This window comes from Saccostrea echinata, unplaced genomic scaffold, assembly GCF_033153115.1.
Source record: "Saccostrea echinata isolate AGI-Se365-2 ecotype Australia unplaced genomic scaffold, CSIRO_AGI_Sech_v1 ptg000056l, whole genome shotgun sequence".
NCBI lineage: Eukaryota > Metazoa > Mollusca > Bivalvia > Ostreida > Ostreidae > Saccostrea > Saccostrea echinata.
This window is the reverse complement of record NW_026889805.1, coordinates 17,604,682-17,622,854: the sequence shown is the minus strand read 5'-3', so window position 1 is coordinate 17,622,854 and position 18,173 is coordinate 17,604,682. Positions and strand designations below refer to the sequence as shown.

The 18,173-nt window shown below is 33.7% G+C and overlaps 1 protein-coding gene across 1 annotated transcript; it reads right to left on the bottom strand.

Moving 5' to 3' along the window:
- Positions 1-9,008: 9,008 nt before the first annotated feature.
- LOC133173169 (protocadherin-9-like) lies at positions 9,009-17,965 on the bottom strand. Its single transcript, XM_061308119.1, has 5 exons — positions 17,725-17,965; positions 14,859-17,569; positions 11,427-11,639; positions 9,880-10,230; positions 9,009-9,261 (listed from the first exon to the last, which is right to left on the bottom strand). Exons 2-4 carry the CDS (start codon positions 17,505-17,507, stop codon positions 10,222-10,224), a joined length of 2,871 nt encoding a protein of 956 aa, XP_061164103.1. The 5' UTR covers positions 17,508-17,569; positions 17,725-17,965; the 3' UTR covers positions 9,009-9,261; positions 9,880-10,221.
- Positions 17,966-18,173: the final 208 nt, after the last annotated feature.

The window sequence follows — 18,173 nt, the reverse complement described above, 5'->3', positions numbered from 1 at the left end:
GTTGATGGCGTACACTAGTAGAGAATTCTGTTTTAGACACCGCTTGCACATTTTTAGACAAAATCTGCTTTTTAATATACGAGCTTTAGGTCTTTTTAAAGGCTACAGAGAATGGACGTCTCTTCACTTTTGTTCAAACATTTATTAAACATTCTGGTAGATTTATCTTGTTAGTATTGACAATTACATACATTAGTATATGTACATGTACAAAATCACATGTATCTATATATCTACAAAATGCACCGATTTAAATTACATACAGGGAGAGGGCGTATAGTAAGTTTTCAGAACGTGTGCCAAATCTCTTTGTAATTATGAATTACAATAATATATGTTCAAACCAAAAGGCTTAGCTACCTTTGTAGGAATTTCAGAGGACCAAAGACCACAACATTTATTCGAATACTACACAAAAGGTTGTACATCACATTATTTTAAAATTGTAACTTTGGTGTTCTTACTAATGTCTCAATTCTCAGATAGGAACCCACGAATTATTTCCAATAATACTTTTCAACAAAAAGAACATAGACTCTATAATGTGAGATTTTTTGCAGTAAGTTTTGATATTTTGTGTCATGTTAGCTTTAAAACACTTACATTAATATCTAAAACCTAGAAATAGCGAATTACAACAAATAGTATATTTTAATTTTAGTGTCTTTTAGTGTAGCAGCGCGACACGTAGAGATCACTTTATCCAGCGTCTGTCTATCTGTCTGTCTGTCAAACGTTATATCTCAAGGAATGTAAGAGATTTCACATGAAAAAAAAAACCCCGTCGTAATCGGTATTCCACAATGCATCGCGTAGACTGACGACTGTTGTAAAATCTTTTTGGACGATTGGTGGAAACTGTATTAATACTAAAATGATGAATGATCATTTCTTATAATTTCAATTTCATTATCCATTTGAGGATTAGGGAAGTATCTTTCATTGTCAGATTCTATTGTAGTCTTACTATACATGGATGTTTTTTTTTCTTTGCAGATAAATGAACTATAACGCTAGTAGCAAATAAACAGCTGACCATTAGATTTATTTACATCTTTTACGAAGCTATAAAGCAGGCTACACTGCGTTCCTTGGAACACTCTAGATGTTTTACTGCCTGTTTACATCCCCTTCAGAAGTTTGGAAGAGTATATTATAACTGAATTCTTGTTCCTTTTCATCAGTTCCGAAATCTTTTAGTCTTCGAATGAACCAAATGAATAAGGAATTCAATATACATGTACTGACCAAGTACATGCAATCACTTTATAAAAAGAAAGCATGTATGAGCTTAGTTTACAGCATTACAAAATTTATAGAAATTTCAATGGAAATAATCACACGTTTGCCCTTTTCGAATGAGCCTCATGTAAAATTATTCGCAAAAAATTACTGATTATATGTCCTCTTAAGACTTTATCAAAATATAGTTTGAATCGAACTTTTGAACAATTTTGGTCACACTCAACGTCACACTCGATGCACTCAATGTCACTCAAAGATATCCAAGAACTGGCCGCGGTCAGCTACAATGTGTATGGTTTTTATCCCTGCTGTGGCCCTACCTTAGACCTTCATTTTGATTCAACTTATTAAGGATCTGCTATTTTAAAGAATAAATTTATATTATTCCCATGAAAAAATATTTCCTCACTCTTTGTGGGCCCGCCGTAGATCTGATGGTTTCGATGTGAGTAGAATCAACACCTACACAGACATTAATGTATGTTGTACGTGTACGTGACTTAGTATTTGACAATTTTGACCCTGTTCTTCTTGAGAGAAAACAAATTCGAGAAAACAAATTAAAAACGCTCCTGTATTTTCCTATACGCAAACTTTATCTCCCTTTATGGCTCCATCCTAGCCCTGGGAGTTAGGAATTTAACAAACTTGAACCAAAACCAATGGAATGCTTTCATATCATTTTGACTATTATATGTAGTTCTGTTGTTCTTGAGGGTATATTTTACGTTTTTCCTGATCTGTTCCTATTTAGATCTTTGACTTCTTTTTGCAGTCCCATACAAGTCTAATTGACTAATCATTATTGTGGCCTCACCCTGTTACCTAAGATTTTTTTTATTTCATATCTTATATACATATACCATCTGAAGAAACATATTTACAAGACACCCCCCCCCATTATTATTCTTTAACCCTGGTACCATTATTTGTACAAATTTGTATTCGATTGTATTCGAAAAGGGAGGTTTTGTCTTTTTTTAGATGACCCTATCCTATTGTCTAGTCATAACACCAGATTTTCTATTTTAATAAAAATTTGTGGGAAGACACTATTTTTACTATTTCTTAATGATCCCCCTTGAATGGACATCTGTTCTTATTCGTACAGATAAGGTTTTTTGTCATCAAAGGACACTTTGAATTTGTTTGGGATAGGCTCAGTGGTTCTATAAAGGTCAGAATTAATGTAAAAAGTTAACATTTCATCAGAAGTCAGACGATCAGATTTTTTTTTTTTGGGGGGGGGGGGTAAGGCGAGCTTAAAAAACACAAGCAATAGTTCTTTTCGCTGTCATTCTTTATGTGTGTATTAGATAAGTTGTGCATGGACTTTTTTTTTTTAATTAGAAGTGTATAACTCAAACTGAAATCATGCTTTGGTATGAGCTGGGAAATCAAAATTAATTGGATGAGTTGGGATATTTGTCATTAACCCCCCCCCCCCCGCCCCCAACCAATTAGAATAAAACGACTCGAACCTTACAAAATATGCAAAATGGCATGTTACAAGAGAATTAATGGGTCTAGGATGTAGCTGACTGGGTAACCAAACTTTATTCGCAAGCGATTTTTTACAAATGAAGTACATTACAGTGTATAATTTCAAAATTCAGTTTTTTTTTTCATATAATCGCCTTAAAGTGCAATCAAAATAAAATGCATATAAATTTGTCCATATTAAAGAGGTTTAGCACACCTATGTGTACGTACGCTTACATGTACGTGTAATTATTGTAATTATACGTGAAGATTATAAGTTAGAATGACACGTACATGTTTACATTGCATGTTCTATTCTTGTTTAGAAATGGTAAACCTCGAGTGTACTACGAAATTCATATATCCCACGCACATGCACCTTGATCATAAATATATCATGTACAGTTGTACATGTATATAAAATATATCATTTGTAATATCCTATAAAATCAAGTGCCCTTGTTTTATTATCTTTTTATATACAATTCAAAATAAAATTTGTGCAATTCTAAAAGTTCTAATTCTATTACACTTCAATAGATATTTTTGTTTAATTCCCTGGATAATAAAATGTATTTTTACTTCTATACATAACGGATTCGTTGACATTTTACGAAACGCGAATGTTGAGTGTTCCTTTTCAACGTACTGGTCATTTCTGGTATAAATTTGGTTATCATGGCCCTATTATATCTTTATGGCTTAACGCCTCAATCTGCGATTCAATTTTCACATTCATGGGCAAAATAACGCATCCCTTTTGCCATTTTACGGACATTATCCACGGATAATGGCGACTGAATATGGAAATAGAAATGGCCAGTATCAAATTAATTTCACAGTCTCTTTCAGTTGCGTGTCACATGGCTGTTTTAATGCATGCAAATTCACTCTTATCTCGAAGAGCAAATCTGCAATTTTCCCCTCTATCTGGAATAAACAGACGCCAATCTAATATTCCTCGAAGGACTCTGTGTCGGGATCGTAAAATGAAATAAATTCGTTTTGTGAGATTGACGTGATGTTATTCCAAGATATGAACCACGTGCCCCTCAAACTCCTTCTTTAGTAAATAAAAAGGCTGTCCATAATCAATGTATGAAAGAGCCACTTTGAAAATCTGAAATTAGAGAAATCAGATTTTAATGCATTTATTATTTGCCTTATATTGTATAATACCGAGTAACGGCATTGTCGATGACAAGTATGGAAACTTGTTAAGTTTACATGAATTATGCAGAAGTGTTACATACATGTAGATGTAGATGAAAAAACAATATTAGCCTAATGTATTTATTCACGATCATTCGGTGCATTTGCAATGAATTTAAAGAATACAAACGTCACTTTATGTATGCTCACTTTTTATTAATGGTAACTGCTTTGGGGTTTCAATTTCAGAAGATCTGGGGAAAACACAAAAGAATATTACGACTCCTGATAAAACAGACAGTTTGTCATCCGGTTCTTCCTTTGTCTTCTGGTGGATTATATTGAAGAAATACCATCTGCCTTTGCCCTGAGACAGGACTTAGTTCCATTAAAAACGCATTAGATTCTATCGTTTTAAATGACACAGAACAAATGATATGGAATCTTACATACTTTCAACTGTATGCTTGGAGAAGTGCATCTCTACTTTCAATCATGGAAGATTCTCGCCATGTGATGTAATTTTTAGAATAAAGTGATAAGACTATGACTTTATTTCTATAAGATTTCAGTAACGTACTGTTGTCTTTTTCACATTCCGCATGTGTATAGATTCTTACTTCTGTGTTTTAATGTAGGAAATAAGTTGATGTACCACGGCCATTTTTTACCATGCAAAGTAACCTCTCCTACTTCAGTTACCATTTTAAAGCCGGAATACAAGAATAACTTTTCACTTCATTACGTAAATCGAGTGAAGAATGATTGATTTTTTTTATTTAGATGAACTTTTTGTGGATTAACATCGGAAAAAAGCTATCTAATATAAAGCATCACTCCAGTGTATATGTCACAGAAAATATCAGTCACGTTAAATAGGCCAATGGGAGCAAATCAAAGGCCCCTGTGAACTCCAGCCACTTTATTTTTATGCAATTTACTGATTAAACTAAAAAAATAATATACAGAAGTCATGTTCCTTTCCTCATCAATGTGCATTTTATGAACTTTATCTATATTTTAAGCTAATATTCTAGATGTAAGAGATAATCTTGTACGTACGGCACTGCTGGCTGTTTTTGATGCAGTTATTGTAATTAATTCCGCTACGTTATAAATCATATTAACCCAGAGGACAAGCTTGTTACGGTATCCAATATTAATTTAATTACACAGCAGTGGGATATTATTTACTATCATTATAAACATCAATTCGAAAAATAGATGTTTTGATCACGGCAATGAGGTTCCTAATGAATTCCCATTGGGGTGACGGTGGCACCGGGATATTGAATAGGGTTGCCTTTGATTTGAATTCAGCGAGAAAATACATTAAAAGCTACCATATGATCAGTAAATACATTATCAATGACAGCTGTCTAAAACTGAGTAAGAAAAAAAGGAATAAAAAAAAACCCACTTCGGTATTTCCCGCCAAAATTACGCCTAGTCTACCTGTTGGCATGGATACCCAGCAGATGACACGTGCAATTCCCCATCGGGAAGGGAAATTGGAAAGAAATACACAGCGTCAAAAACGAGTTTTATCTATTTTCCTGCGATGAACATGAATTTGCGGCTTAATGTGTCCGATAAAAATATCCAAGGGTTACATTTTATGATTTTAAATTGCGTTAATGAAAAATTGGTTGCGAATATCTTGACTTTAAAAGCCATGAAACAACTTTCGTGTATATTGTAATGAAACTTGAGCTTTTCATATTTTTAATTCAATTCATTTTCTTTATGTATATATGTTAAATATGTGATTTTAAAATATTGAACAATGAATAATATTAATTTTATCAATAATTAATACTAGAGTTTCTCAATTACAATATATTTGTGGTTTTTTTTGGAGGCCATGTATTCCAACAATCCTTTGGAATTCTAATAAAGCAAAATTTATTAAAAAACTTCTACATGAAAAGAAGTCTATTGTTGTAGCCTTCAATTCAACATTATATCAACGACGTTTTATCAATAAAAATATTTATTTTCATTCCTACGTTGATTTGATATATCCCTTTAATCTCGAAACAAAAAATACCACAAAGGTTGACACATCTTTTACATATTTCCGTATTATACATATTTTACATTATACATGTATTATACACATTATTATATATACATATTACGTTTGGATATTTATTAGAGAAAGGCATGGATGGCGAACTGATATAATTTACTTTATGATAAACGTGATAACTTCAAGATTTCTATCGTCAATTTCCCTTATTATTTCTATAGAGGATATTCAATGTTTTGTAGTTGGATATGGATTTTATTTCACGAGTGGGACAGGATTTTTTTTTTTAATATTTTCACGAGTGCAACTTTATCAACTTTATTCTGTTCATTGATTTCCCTTTGCCTCTGTCTTTTCTTAACACAGTGTCATAGGCTGTGACATCATAGTTGAGTGGTTGAGACATAATAGCTTAGCAATTGTGAGATTGAAAATATTGTAACATAGCAACGTATTTGGGAAGAAATTGGCAGTTTTAGTCTCTATCAAGATGATCTAGTTACTATCTTTATCTTATGACAGGCCAGAAATGATTTTTTTACTAACTTTGATATCCATTCACACTGTGACAGAATATCACTTTGGTATCCTTTCACACTGTGACAGAATATCACTTTCATTCAATAAATAAATCACAGTATTTCACTGTTGAAAATGTAATAATTAGCAATATACCATTATCACCTGCATGTTATTTTTACATTGAATTTCCCACGGATTTTTTTCCGTTTACCCGATCATGAAAAGGGGCACACGGAAGTGCGACCGGTCGACAGGGAATGCTTACTCCTCCATGGCAACTGATCCCACCTCAGTTTTCAGAGGTCCGTGTTGGCTCTGCTCAAAATTTTATCTCTTAAATGGACTTTTGAGCATGATCACTGCTCGTTATCTTCACATTTTATTACATAAAAATTACAAAAATAGCCATTTGATTTTTAAAATTTTAATAAATTATTTATCAATTTATTCTGTTCATGATTTTCTTAAACTTTGAAAAATTCATAGATTAATGTTCCATGCAATTCCTCTAATCCTCTTTTGCAAGTCTAAGAGCAAAATATGGAATATGGATAGTCTCGTTTACTTTTTCACTTTGTCAAATCAGTTTTCTTTCTTTTGACGTTCATTTTATCAGAGACAAAGAGACATAAGTAACAGCTGTTATACATGTATTATTTATGTCACTGAATTTATAATCTTCTGAGGTACATCTAAATTTCACTCCAATAAAAATGTAGTCGTAAGAATTATCGTCATTAACACTGATCACACATGTATTCTTATAAATTAACCACTTCTACTCTTAAGATATTTTCTACATTGACATGTATACAATAACAAGATGAACATGTCAAATACTAAGTTTTAAGTTATATTAATTTCACTGTATTACGTTGTCGTTAACCTTAGATTTTTAAACAGATGAAACTTTTTTTAATTCTCATTTTCAGTTAATTAAGGAATGAATTCATTAGCTACCCTAGTTATACTGGTATAACCTGGGTTGGGACAGAGAAAAAAAAGAGAAATTTGACACTCAATGGAACAGGTGGAACCAACTATTTCTGTAACTCTCTCTCCTGTAAGTCTATATTTACACAATTCTATTATAGAAGAAAAATGGATATTTTGTGTAAAATGTGTTGAAAAAATAATTTTAAATTATAATACGAGGGTTGTTCGGAAAGTTTGTGGACTTCTGTCATATCTTTTTTATTTAACGTCATATTATATCCAAATTTGGTAGAAATATTTTAACAATAAATTCAAATGATTTGTATTGAAAAATTTTAAAATATTTTGATTTTATTTTAAACTTATTAAGAGTTAAAAACTGCAAAAATTGGCTCGCGGAGCAAGTCAAAATTTAGTAATTTACAAACATTACACTAATTAATTTCTGTAGTCATATCCTCTGTAAAATGGCTGAAAATGAAAATAAATCTAGACCATCAAATTAAGAATTGTTACGTGGTTTCATATTCCAAATTATGACTTAATAGTTTACTTCATGGAAAAGAAATCAATTTCTGAAGATAAGTAGTTCTCCTTGAAGAAGGCGAAAAAGGTTTCGTCGTAGAACGTCACGGAGCAGCACTTTACGATACAATTTTCTGTTGTACTCTGGAAAACGTCAGAATAAAATCTGAAAATGTTGTAAGAAACATGAAATATCTCAAAAGCGGGTCATGCATATGTGTGTGTAAATGGCCCAGGCGGTATTTGAATAAAAGAGACTCTCTATCAGACGAGGACGATCTGTAAGAAAACGGATTATCTGTAAAGAATCAACCCAAAAACGTTCAACTAGTAACGTCTTGGAAAGAAAAAGGTATTTCACGGTTGCTGGTCTTGTGAAAGCATAGTTAAGCGGTAAAAAAAGAAAACATTGACAATCAAAATTATGCTACTGGAAAAATTGTTAACAAAATGAATTTCAAATGATAGAGAAACGTTTTAAATGAGTAGATATTGGACCAGACTGTGTGAAATGTATAGGGGGAATATTTTGAGAACCTCATGATGCTATATTTTTGACGTTATAATATTATCTAGTTTGCTCTGGGGTTACCAAACATGCTGACTTTAAAATAAAGTAAATTGATTTCTATTAAATCGAATGGAATGAAACTTCACACATCAACAAAATAAATATTTTTACATATGATAATATGCTTATATTAAATTTCTTGAAAGTAGTATAACGAGGATTGACATTGTCCACGAACTTTTCGAACAACCCTCGTAATACAGCTCTACAGACCAACCACTTGCTTTCTGGACTTCATCAGAAGTGTTTTAAAATGAGGATACCGTCAGAATGTGTTAATAAAACGGGGCTTTGTTAAAATCACTATGTAGTGTTGATGTTATGTCATCTGTAATAAGAGTGAACTGGGATACAAATGGTAAAAGAAAAATTCAAAACATGTAGTCAGTTCCGTATATATTGTAGCCATTGAAACTAAAAATATGAATTCCATCCTCTTTGTTACCAATGCACAGCTTGGATTCATATTCTCATGCATGTCCACGTATAAGTCCATTTTCAATCAAATCAAACATTGTTTTATATAATTTTATTAGTGTTCATTGACATTTCTATGTACATATACATAATACTGAATAAATAAAATATGTATTATCTCCTTTTTCCTGAAATGAAAGACACTGGCAAAATAACGCATGTTCATGTACATCTTTAGATGATTGGTCAAATTCATTGATGACCCTCCTTCGTTTCCGGTTCGATACCCAGTCACGTGCATTCCGATTCCGCATCCGACCACATGACCGTCGTTGACCAACAAAGAACGTCGGTCGTGAGGTAGATAACGGGTGCACACCTGAAAAGAGCACAAAAGATCACACATATTAGTACACTCATGCATAATTTCATTCGTATTGATGTGTGTTTCATCGAATTCAGATTCAGTGATGCAATTATGTACAAAAGAAACATTAAGAATCTTCGACGGCCGTATTGAATTGCGGGAAATAATGCCGGTAGACATCATCAATCACAAGACATGCACGTCTAGTCTTCTGAGCGATTGTCTGGATTACCTCTAACCCTTTTAACTTCAACTAACATCTCTTTATCACAACACAGTTATTAAATAGCTCTCAAGAAAATATCAATAGTCGACTTTTTAAGAAAAAAAGTCTATTGAAAAAGAAGTCTTTTGTCTTCCATTTTGACTCCTCCCCTCGGGGTTTTTTCAATTGTGTTTTATAAACAGATATTGATTTCATCTGAAGACAGGAGAGCTTTGAGATTGAGATGATTCCACAAAACCATGTCAGTTATTCTAAATATTACATCTTTGTGCAGGTAGAAAAAAATGTCCGGGATTTCTAATTTATAGTCTCAGCATTCAGACGTGTTAATAACAAAAATTCAATACAGATGCAGATTGGACACCTTCATTATTTTTTTTTTTCAAGTCAAGTATAATTCTTACCTTGATTATATGTTGCTGGCTGTCGGCAAGGATCGATGTTTAATACATATTATCCTGGTTTGGATGGTAATTTTTCCTATACGCTTCCACGTCTCAGTATTTCTAGGTGATTTGTTGTCATATCGATGTTTATTTTTTTGTAAACATTTTCCCAATTTTTCAGTTTTGAAGCAATCCACACTTCTGCGGAATGGGAACTGCTTTGTTACATACAGATAACTAATGCTGATCCATACAATGTATAAATATTTTTTAAAAAGTTTTTTTGATGCTACACTTTAAATAAACACTTTTTTTCCAAAAATAAAAAAAAATCAGAAAAATCCAATGTCCAAGCAGCCGTCATATCATCTACAAAATTCAAAAAAGAAAATCATGTAGAAAACACAATCAAAATAAAAATCAAAGGCTGTCGGACGCTGGGAATTTGAATATCTGTTATTTTTGAAGAAAAATGGAAGCATGCTTTGAATATTAGTACTTCCACACTGACAAATTAATCGGTTTCCAAAATCTTAGCAAAATATCCACATTCAGCATTTTTAAAGATTAGAAAACCAATAAAACCATGTAGGTATTTTGATTTAGAAGCACACTTTGTGAATATTCAATTTTAATGAACATTTGGACATTTTATCTTGTTAATGCGAGTACATATAGTTTAGAAATGTTTAAGGTTTATAAATTGCATATGGAATAAAAATTTTACTAAGTGCATGTTATAATAAAACTAAAATGGGGATATATTCATGCAAATCTGCCAAATCAGAAATCGTGTATGACAAATTACATTTGTTTATTTTCAGTTATGTAAATGTGACAGATGTTGAAACCTTTATGATTTCACCTGTCTTTGCTAGTAACCTGGTATCTCCTTCACACTTTTGACCTGTCAAACTACATTTACCAAGTAAATATGAACCTAAATCGACCGGCAGATAAAAATTGTTTTCAGTGGTTATGGGCTGGACAAAATGGGATTATATTTCGATATGCCTCGGTCGATTAATGGACATTTGTTTGGAGAGGCGAAAATGATTTAAAAATCAGAAAGGATGGCACTTCACCAAACAAAAGTGCTAAACGGTCTACAAAATGGTTCGATAAAGGAATCCAATTTCTTTCTTTATTGGCTTTTATGAGGAATTATTTTTTTTATATTTCGGCCTATCTCGTTAGGATTAAGGTACCCTTTACCATGTAGACTAGGGATTATAAATGTTTTACATGTTCTGCTACTTCAAAGTGTTGTCTAATTTGTTCTAGTTCCATTTCACAACCGAATATCATGCACCAATTTAAGCAATAAGCACTCAATAACTAAGAATTCGAATTTACTCTTCTTGTTCTTTTGAACATATTGTCAATAAAGAGCTATTAATTTAATTTCATGTTTACATTTTAAATGTTCTTTTCCAGTGTTAACTGATTCCGATAATGACTTATGAAAATATTTTGATATTGAATATCAATGTTTGAATAACACTGACAGAAAGTGGTGGAGAGCTGTAATTAACCCTGACTGAGTGGCTAAACTGTTTTCTTACCACGTCAGAGTTCGGTGTCCACTGCGTATTCTCGCTGTCAGATGCCCATTCTATTTGGTTCTTGCTATAAAGGTTCGGAATCTGCCTTTTCCTCTGTAATGAGGAATAGAGGTCATTATTTGGGTAAAAGGTTTCCCCAGCTTCGCTTGCAGCCCAGTCCCAAATAACTACGTCATCAGATACAACTTCCGGCTCTTGGGGACTTCTACTCAACTGAAAAAAAATTATTTTGAACCATTAAACTTATTTATCCAATAGAGTACAAATGAGTTGACCTTTAGTGCATAGTACAAAATTAAACAATTAACAAACTAATTTTTGAACAACAAACATTAGTAAAAGGTAGCAAGGGACACTGCATAGGAACAATTTAATTTTGTTGTATTTCTCATACAAATTTCATTTGATATAATTAGGACTATTCCTGAAAATACAAAAAATGTTAAAATCTAAAACAGTGACACGTGCAAATAAAATTTGGTTGCATGATCTTTAACGATTAAACATTAAATGAATCGTAGGGCTTAAAAAAACAAATTTTGCTCAGCTGGTAAATCATTCATGGTACTTTGCTGAAATACTGGAATACAAACCAGACTTGCAGACCATAGAAAGAAAAATGTGGAACCAAAGTTTACAACCAGTCGTTGTATTCAGGGCATATTGGCTGTTCACGAGCTTGAATTTCATGGACCGGCTCCATTAACAACAGAAAATCGAAGTTGAAAAACTGATTTTAAATATTTATTTATGTACTGTCGGAAATGTATCATTTGTGTCCATTTTGATAACGATTTAAAAATATTCTAATGATTTGTTTAGGTTTAAAGGCAATGACAAATGTTAAAGAATTGACTGAAAAGGCAGAATTGGATTGCAAACAATTCAGAAAAAAACTGTAAAATCTTTATAATAGATATTTTATTCCCTTTCGTTTGCTAATTTTCTGTTATATCACCAGGTGGCAAGTTATTGTACCAAAATAATGAAAGGCCTTTGTAACAGATTTTCTTGATACAAGTCATGTTCGCCAATAGGTTTTGGCAAATCGGCAATTCATGTACTCTGTGTATTTTACACAATCTCTCTATATGAACCTAATTAGTGGAGTATTTGTTCAGGGGCTGGTTTATAATTCACTGGGCGCGATAAAACACATCCTTGTTAGTGCGGACAAGTCTTGGCGCTTGCGTCGGACGCAACTTCACGTGATGTTTTTACGACTCATCACATGGTGCCTTGTAGTTCCGCAAAATAGATAATCCTTGTAAAACACGCTGTAACAACACGTGCTCGCCATTAACTCTCACCAGCTTTCTAATGACTTATTAATTACAATATTCGATTTCAGAGGTTGTCTTTTTTCGAAGGATTTTGCGTGTGTCACATTATGAGAATGCGAATTAGCGTGAAATGCGTGCGGCTGATCGAATCGAAATGCGCAGGCACCCAGGAAAGAGATAATACAAATATCCACCTGCTGAGTGAGAATGCACTTTCAATAACGTTCTGTTTGTGCCAATGAAAAATTACTTATTTTAAAAAAAATCAATTTGACAGGAAAAAAATAAGTGGGAAAGACCTAAAGTTCTTCGGGAACAAATATAGCCGCTTCGAGTCACGAAAAGTATTTGGTAAATGGGGGTTTGTATCGGTTGACACATATTGAAACCAATACTTGGTGTGCATGTTTAAGTAAAGTTTTTACACTCTATGCCTCTTGCATGTCGTACATTCTTAAGGGTTTTTGACACTTTTTTGACACCACTCAATAATTTAACATTAAATTAACAAAGATATAAGTAAGAAGCCAGCAAAATCCTTTTAATTTCATTTGTAATTATTGTTACGAGATATTGATTCTGTATTAAATGGTTTAAGTTATATTATTTTTTTCTCATATTGAGTGATACGAAGATAATATTCCACAATACGCTTTAATGATAAGAAAGGATTTCCCCAAGTCAATAGAATTTTACACTTCAGTTGTAATTCTATGGCGAACCAGTTTAACACACACGATGGTTGATCATGTGGAATGGAATAATACATGTAGCTAACATGAGAGAAAAAAAGAAGACATACATTAAAGGAACCCAGTGGCTTAATCAATGAACGATGTTCAATTCTTCATTTCTTTTTATGGCAAGACCCAGTATTCAGTATTTAGATAAGCCTTTTGATCCTATTTTGTATGTAGAATTTTATAACACAGAATGTGGAGTTTATTTTCTGCTTTGAAGTATAAGTACAAAGTGTACAGAGACCAAAATAAAAGTAGAGGATAAATATAATAAAAAGTTCCATTAAATCAAGATACATTTATTATTACTCTCTGAACTAACAACTGAAATAATTTTCAGCTTAAAGTAAGCTATGGCGCTGAAGAGTTTAAAACCGGCTGAAAGATCCGTGTCAAAACGCAACAGCGCAGCATGAAACTTTCTTGAATTTGCCGGAAAGGATTTTATTTTGTTGACAACTTTCTTAAAACTTCGACATTTGAATGTTTTTGTTGCTTAAATACACATAACGAACTCTCATTCGGTACTCTGTCGAATATACATGTAGAATTTCTCCGTATATTTTAAGATACTTATGTACTATAATATCCGATTACATCGTAATCCGACGTCATAAATCGCATTTGACACAAAAACTCTTAACAAGATTTTTGCAAACATCATTATCCAATTCCTGAAAGTGTTCTTTTATTTAATTCAATTTATACTGACTTTTTTTTGTGGCGATAAATGCTTGAGAAAATCCCAAGGTAGTCAATACCTTTAAATTAACTTTTAACTCCATGAATAGCAGCATGGCATTCAGGGTGACAAAATGCACTAATAAATGATATATTGGTTCTTATCGTCCAATTTTATTTGATGTTTTTGTGTGTAGATTGTGAGAGATAATGTATGGCATACAAAAGGGTATTATACAAAGCTTCTCTCGGGTACAAGTTCCTGGGAACTTAGCCTTACATTTATTTCTAAAATTTTGTTTACAAAAATTTTGTGCTTTTTAATTTAGTGCAATAATAAATTTTCTCAAGCCGACATTTGAATGCTAAAATTGTGCTTCAAATTTATGTACAATTTTTTAAATCAAATCTCATTTACCCTTATTACCCTTAAACAAGAAAACCGGAATTCCAGGCGTTAGTCATTACCTTTTGAAGATCATCAATGTCTTGATTAAACGTACAGTATATCCTTTACTCTGCCTCGCCTTTCTTAACAAATATGAGATTTGTTATCGACTTATATCATTCAAAAACCATGTTTAAACATGGGTTGGGACTCATCTGGGTACATGATTTCTTTTTCCTTCCTTACATTTTGATTAGAAATTTTCAAAATCGTCTTTTCTACATAGAGAGAGAGAGAGAGAGAGAGAGATTTTAACCATTCTGTCTCTGTTTTTCCTCACCTTTTCTCTACCTTTTGACGTTTCTTGAAAGGAAACCTGTTTTTCGCGTGGTTTCCATGCTGGTTTTGCGACACTTGGTTGAATGTATGTCTTGCTGAACCTGTCGTTCATCCGGATTTCGCTGTGACTAAGGTCTGTTTCCAACGTCGAATTTGACGTCACACTTCCGTTGGAAGTGTCGGCTTTCTGGCGGTCCCGTCTTCTGACATAACAGATGGCAAGGATGATGATAGCAGACAACACGACAGTCACACAGCCGATAGCTATGGCGATTGCATAATATTTTATGGACTCCTCCTTCGGCAGTCGGTGGGCAGAGTTTGATTGTGTAGAAATTTTAATTCCAAACGCCCTGATGGCTTCCCTTGAAGGTTTGCCATTATCACGGGCAATAATGAAGAAGTTCAGGACACCAACATCGCTGATTCTTAAGTCGCGCCTTAATGACAGCTGACCAGAGCTGTTTTGAAGAGAAAATATGTCAGTGGTGACATTGTCCCCATCAAGAATATAATTAACTCGAGAATTGTCCCCCTCGTCTTGGTCCGTGGCTTGTATGTTCATAATTACGCTATTTTCTGTTGAAGTATAAGGAATCTCCAAAAATGGAGTGTCGATAGAAGGAAATTGGATTACTGGCGTGTTATCATTGACATCTTGTACATGAATCGTAAGGTTAACAGTAGAATTAAGGGAAGGGGATCCATGATCATAAGCTACGAGCTTTATCCGATACCTATCAGTTTCTTCTCTGTTTAATAATCCAGAAGTGAAAATAGATCCGTTTGCAAGGAACATGAAAGGTAAAGAATTGTCCCCGCCGATTGATGAAGAAGAGAGGGAAATTTTTCCATTCAAACCAGTGTCATAGTCAAAAACGCCTAATGACCCTATCATCGTGTTAACTGAAATGTCTTCAGGAACCCAGTATTCAAGCTTTTTGGATTGGAAAATTGGCTTATTGTCGTTGATATCAGCAACGCTAATTTTAAATATTGCACTTCCAGTTAATAATGGCGAGCCATTATCAGTAGCCCTGATTTGAAGTTCAATTTCTGGCGACGTTTCTCTGTCTAACGAATGATTAAGAAATATTGCACCACTTTCTTTATCAATATCAAACCACCGAGAAAAAATTGTGCTATTTTCAATGCTGTATGAAATGTTTTTGGTATTATCTGCATCTTGAGCCTGAACTTGGCCTACGTTAATGGGGATTGGGTTATTTTCTGTGACTGTCATTTCATAAACACTTTTGGTGAATAATGGCGGATTGTCGTTCGAATCTAATACATGAACAGTAAACTCTGTAGTCACATTAAGGGGAGGGGAACCAGAATCACTACATCTTATAATAACCTGATGCACTGACTTCTTTTCTCTATCTAATGCTTTATCTAAAACTACATTAAATTCAGCACTGTTGTCGTATTTTTTTAATTTAAAATTGTCATCGTTTATTGCACATTCCACTTGGCCATTAGGACCAGTATCTGGGTCCTTCACAGAAATTAAAGCTAAAACGGTTCCTATTGCGGAGTTTTCAAACATATCTAGAGAGCTTCCACCGCTAGGAAAAATATTGAGTATAACTTGAGGGGCAGTGTTTTGTGTATCTAAAACGGTGACAAATACGGGCACCTGCGAGATTAAAGGATTTGTGGCATTGTCAGAAGCCTCCACAATGATTTCATAGTTTGCTTTTCTTTCCTCTATTAAATTTTTGATTACTTTTAATTCCCCTGTTGTTGCTTCTACTTTGAAGGTTCTGTGAATGATATCAGCTTGATGGTCGCTTAATCTGTAGATTACATGGCCGTTCTCACCTGAGTCCTTGTCTGTTGCACTGACCCTCAGTACTCTCGTTAGAGGCACTACATCCTCCGGGATAGAAATATTGTACATTGTCCTCTCAAATACTGGGGGATTATCATTGATATCACCAATAACAATGTTTAAGGTCAGTGTACCCGTTTTGGCCGGCTGTCCGCCGTCTTCGGCAAGAATAAGAAGGTTGTAATTATTCTTAGTTTCTCGATCTAATTTTCCTGTAACGATTAATTGCAACTGAGATCTTCCATTAGCATAATATTCTGCTGTTAAGTTAAAAGGAACTTTTTCTGGCAATAATCGATACTTCTGAATGCCGTTACTTCCGGAGTCCAGATCCTCGGCACCCATAAGCGGCGTTGCTGCCCCCAGAACGGATGCCTCGGAGACAATTTGCTGCACAACCGGATTTGGAAACTTCGGAGCATTGTCATTTATGTCGTTCACTGTGACTGATATGGAAACTTTATGAAAAAAGGAACCACTACCCAAGGACTGAGCAATAACGTCAAATTTAAGAACACAAGTGGTTAAATATTTGCAGACCACATCTCTGTCAATTGATTTACTAGCGAACAATGCACTGGTCTTGTCGTTGATTGTGAACCAATTTGCGTCCTTGTTACCGGTGTAAAGTATGTTGTATTGAACATCTGGAACATCAGTCGTACTTACGAGGTCTTTTAAGCTTGCATCCTCTGCCACTTTTCCTAGAAAATAATCAGGTTGATTTTCTTCTTCTATAGAATAAAACACTTCTCTAGAGGACACGCATGTGCTCAGAGCTAACAAGACCTGAACGAGGCTGAGGAGGATCATTATTAGACTTCATATCCATGGAAAATTTTCCCAACTTCTGACTCCAGTCCCTTTTTCGACTTCTGCAAAACAGACATGATTCTTTACACTCATTCACACCATTAACTTGTTCAAAAAAGGGATTATTTACACTTTGAAAATTTTCAATGCACAATTTGAAAATTATTGTGAATATATTTGAGAAATAAAAAATTTAACAAAGAAAGGACCATGATACCTGCATGGATCGCTGAGTGTTATCCATAAACTGTCGTCTGCTTACACTTGACTTGCGATGACTTTCATTTGTAGATCTTCGAGGTGTTGAATAGGTACATTATTATTCCATTTCATTACATTTGTCAGGCAATAAATGCACGGTTATCCCTACATGCTTAGAACCTCTGAATATACACGAGTCCTAGTCGCTTTTGTTCTTAGTAATCATATAGACAAATATTAGTGTGTCTTCACCTACTTGCAATGGTTAGACGACCGGTGTATATAAGGCCTATACTGACGGTCTCTCTTTTTACACAAGCCCTTTAATAATCGTTTTTGTGTCAGAGGCGAATTTTAGACAAAAACCATCATACATTGTGTGTTCTTCATTCCAGTAAATATTTACACAATATCACATGAATTATGTCCGACTCTTCAAAAAAATATAAAAGCATTAATTTGTTT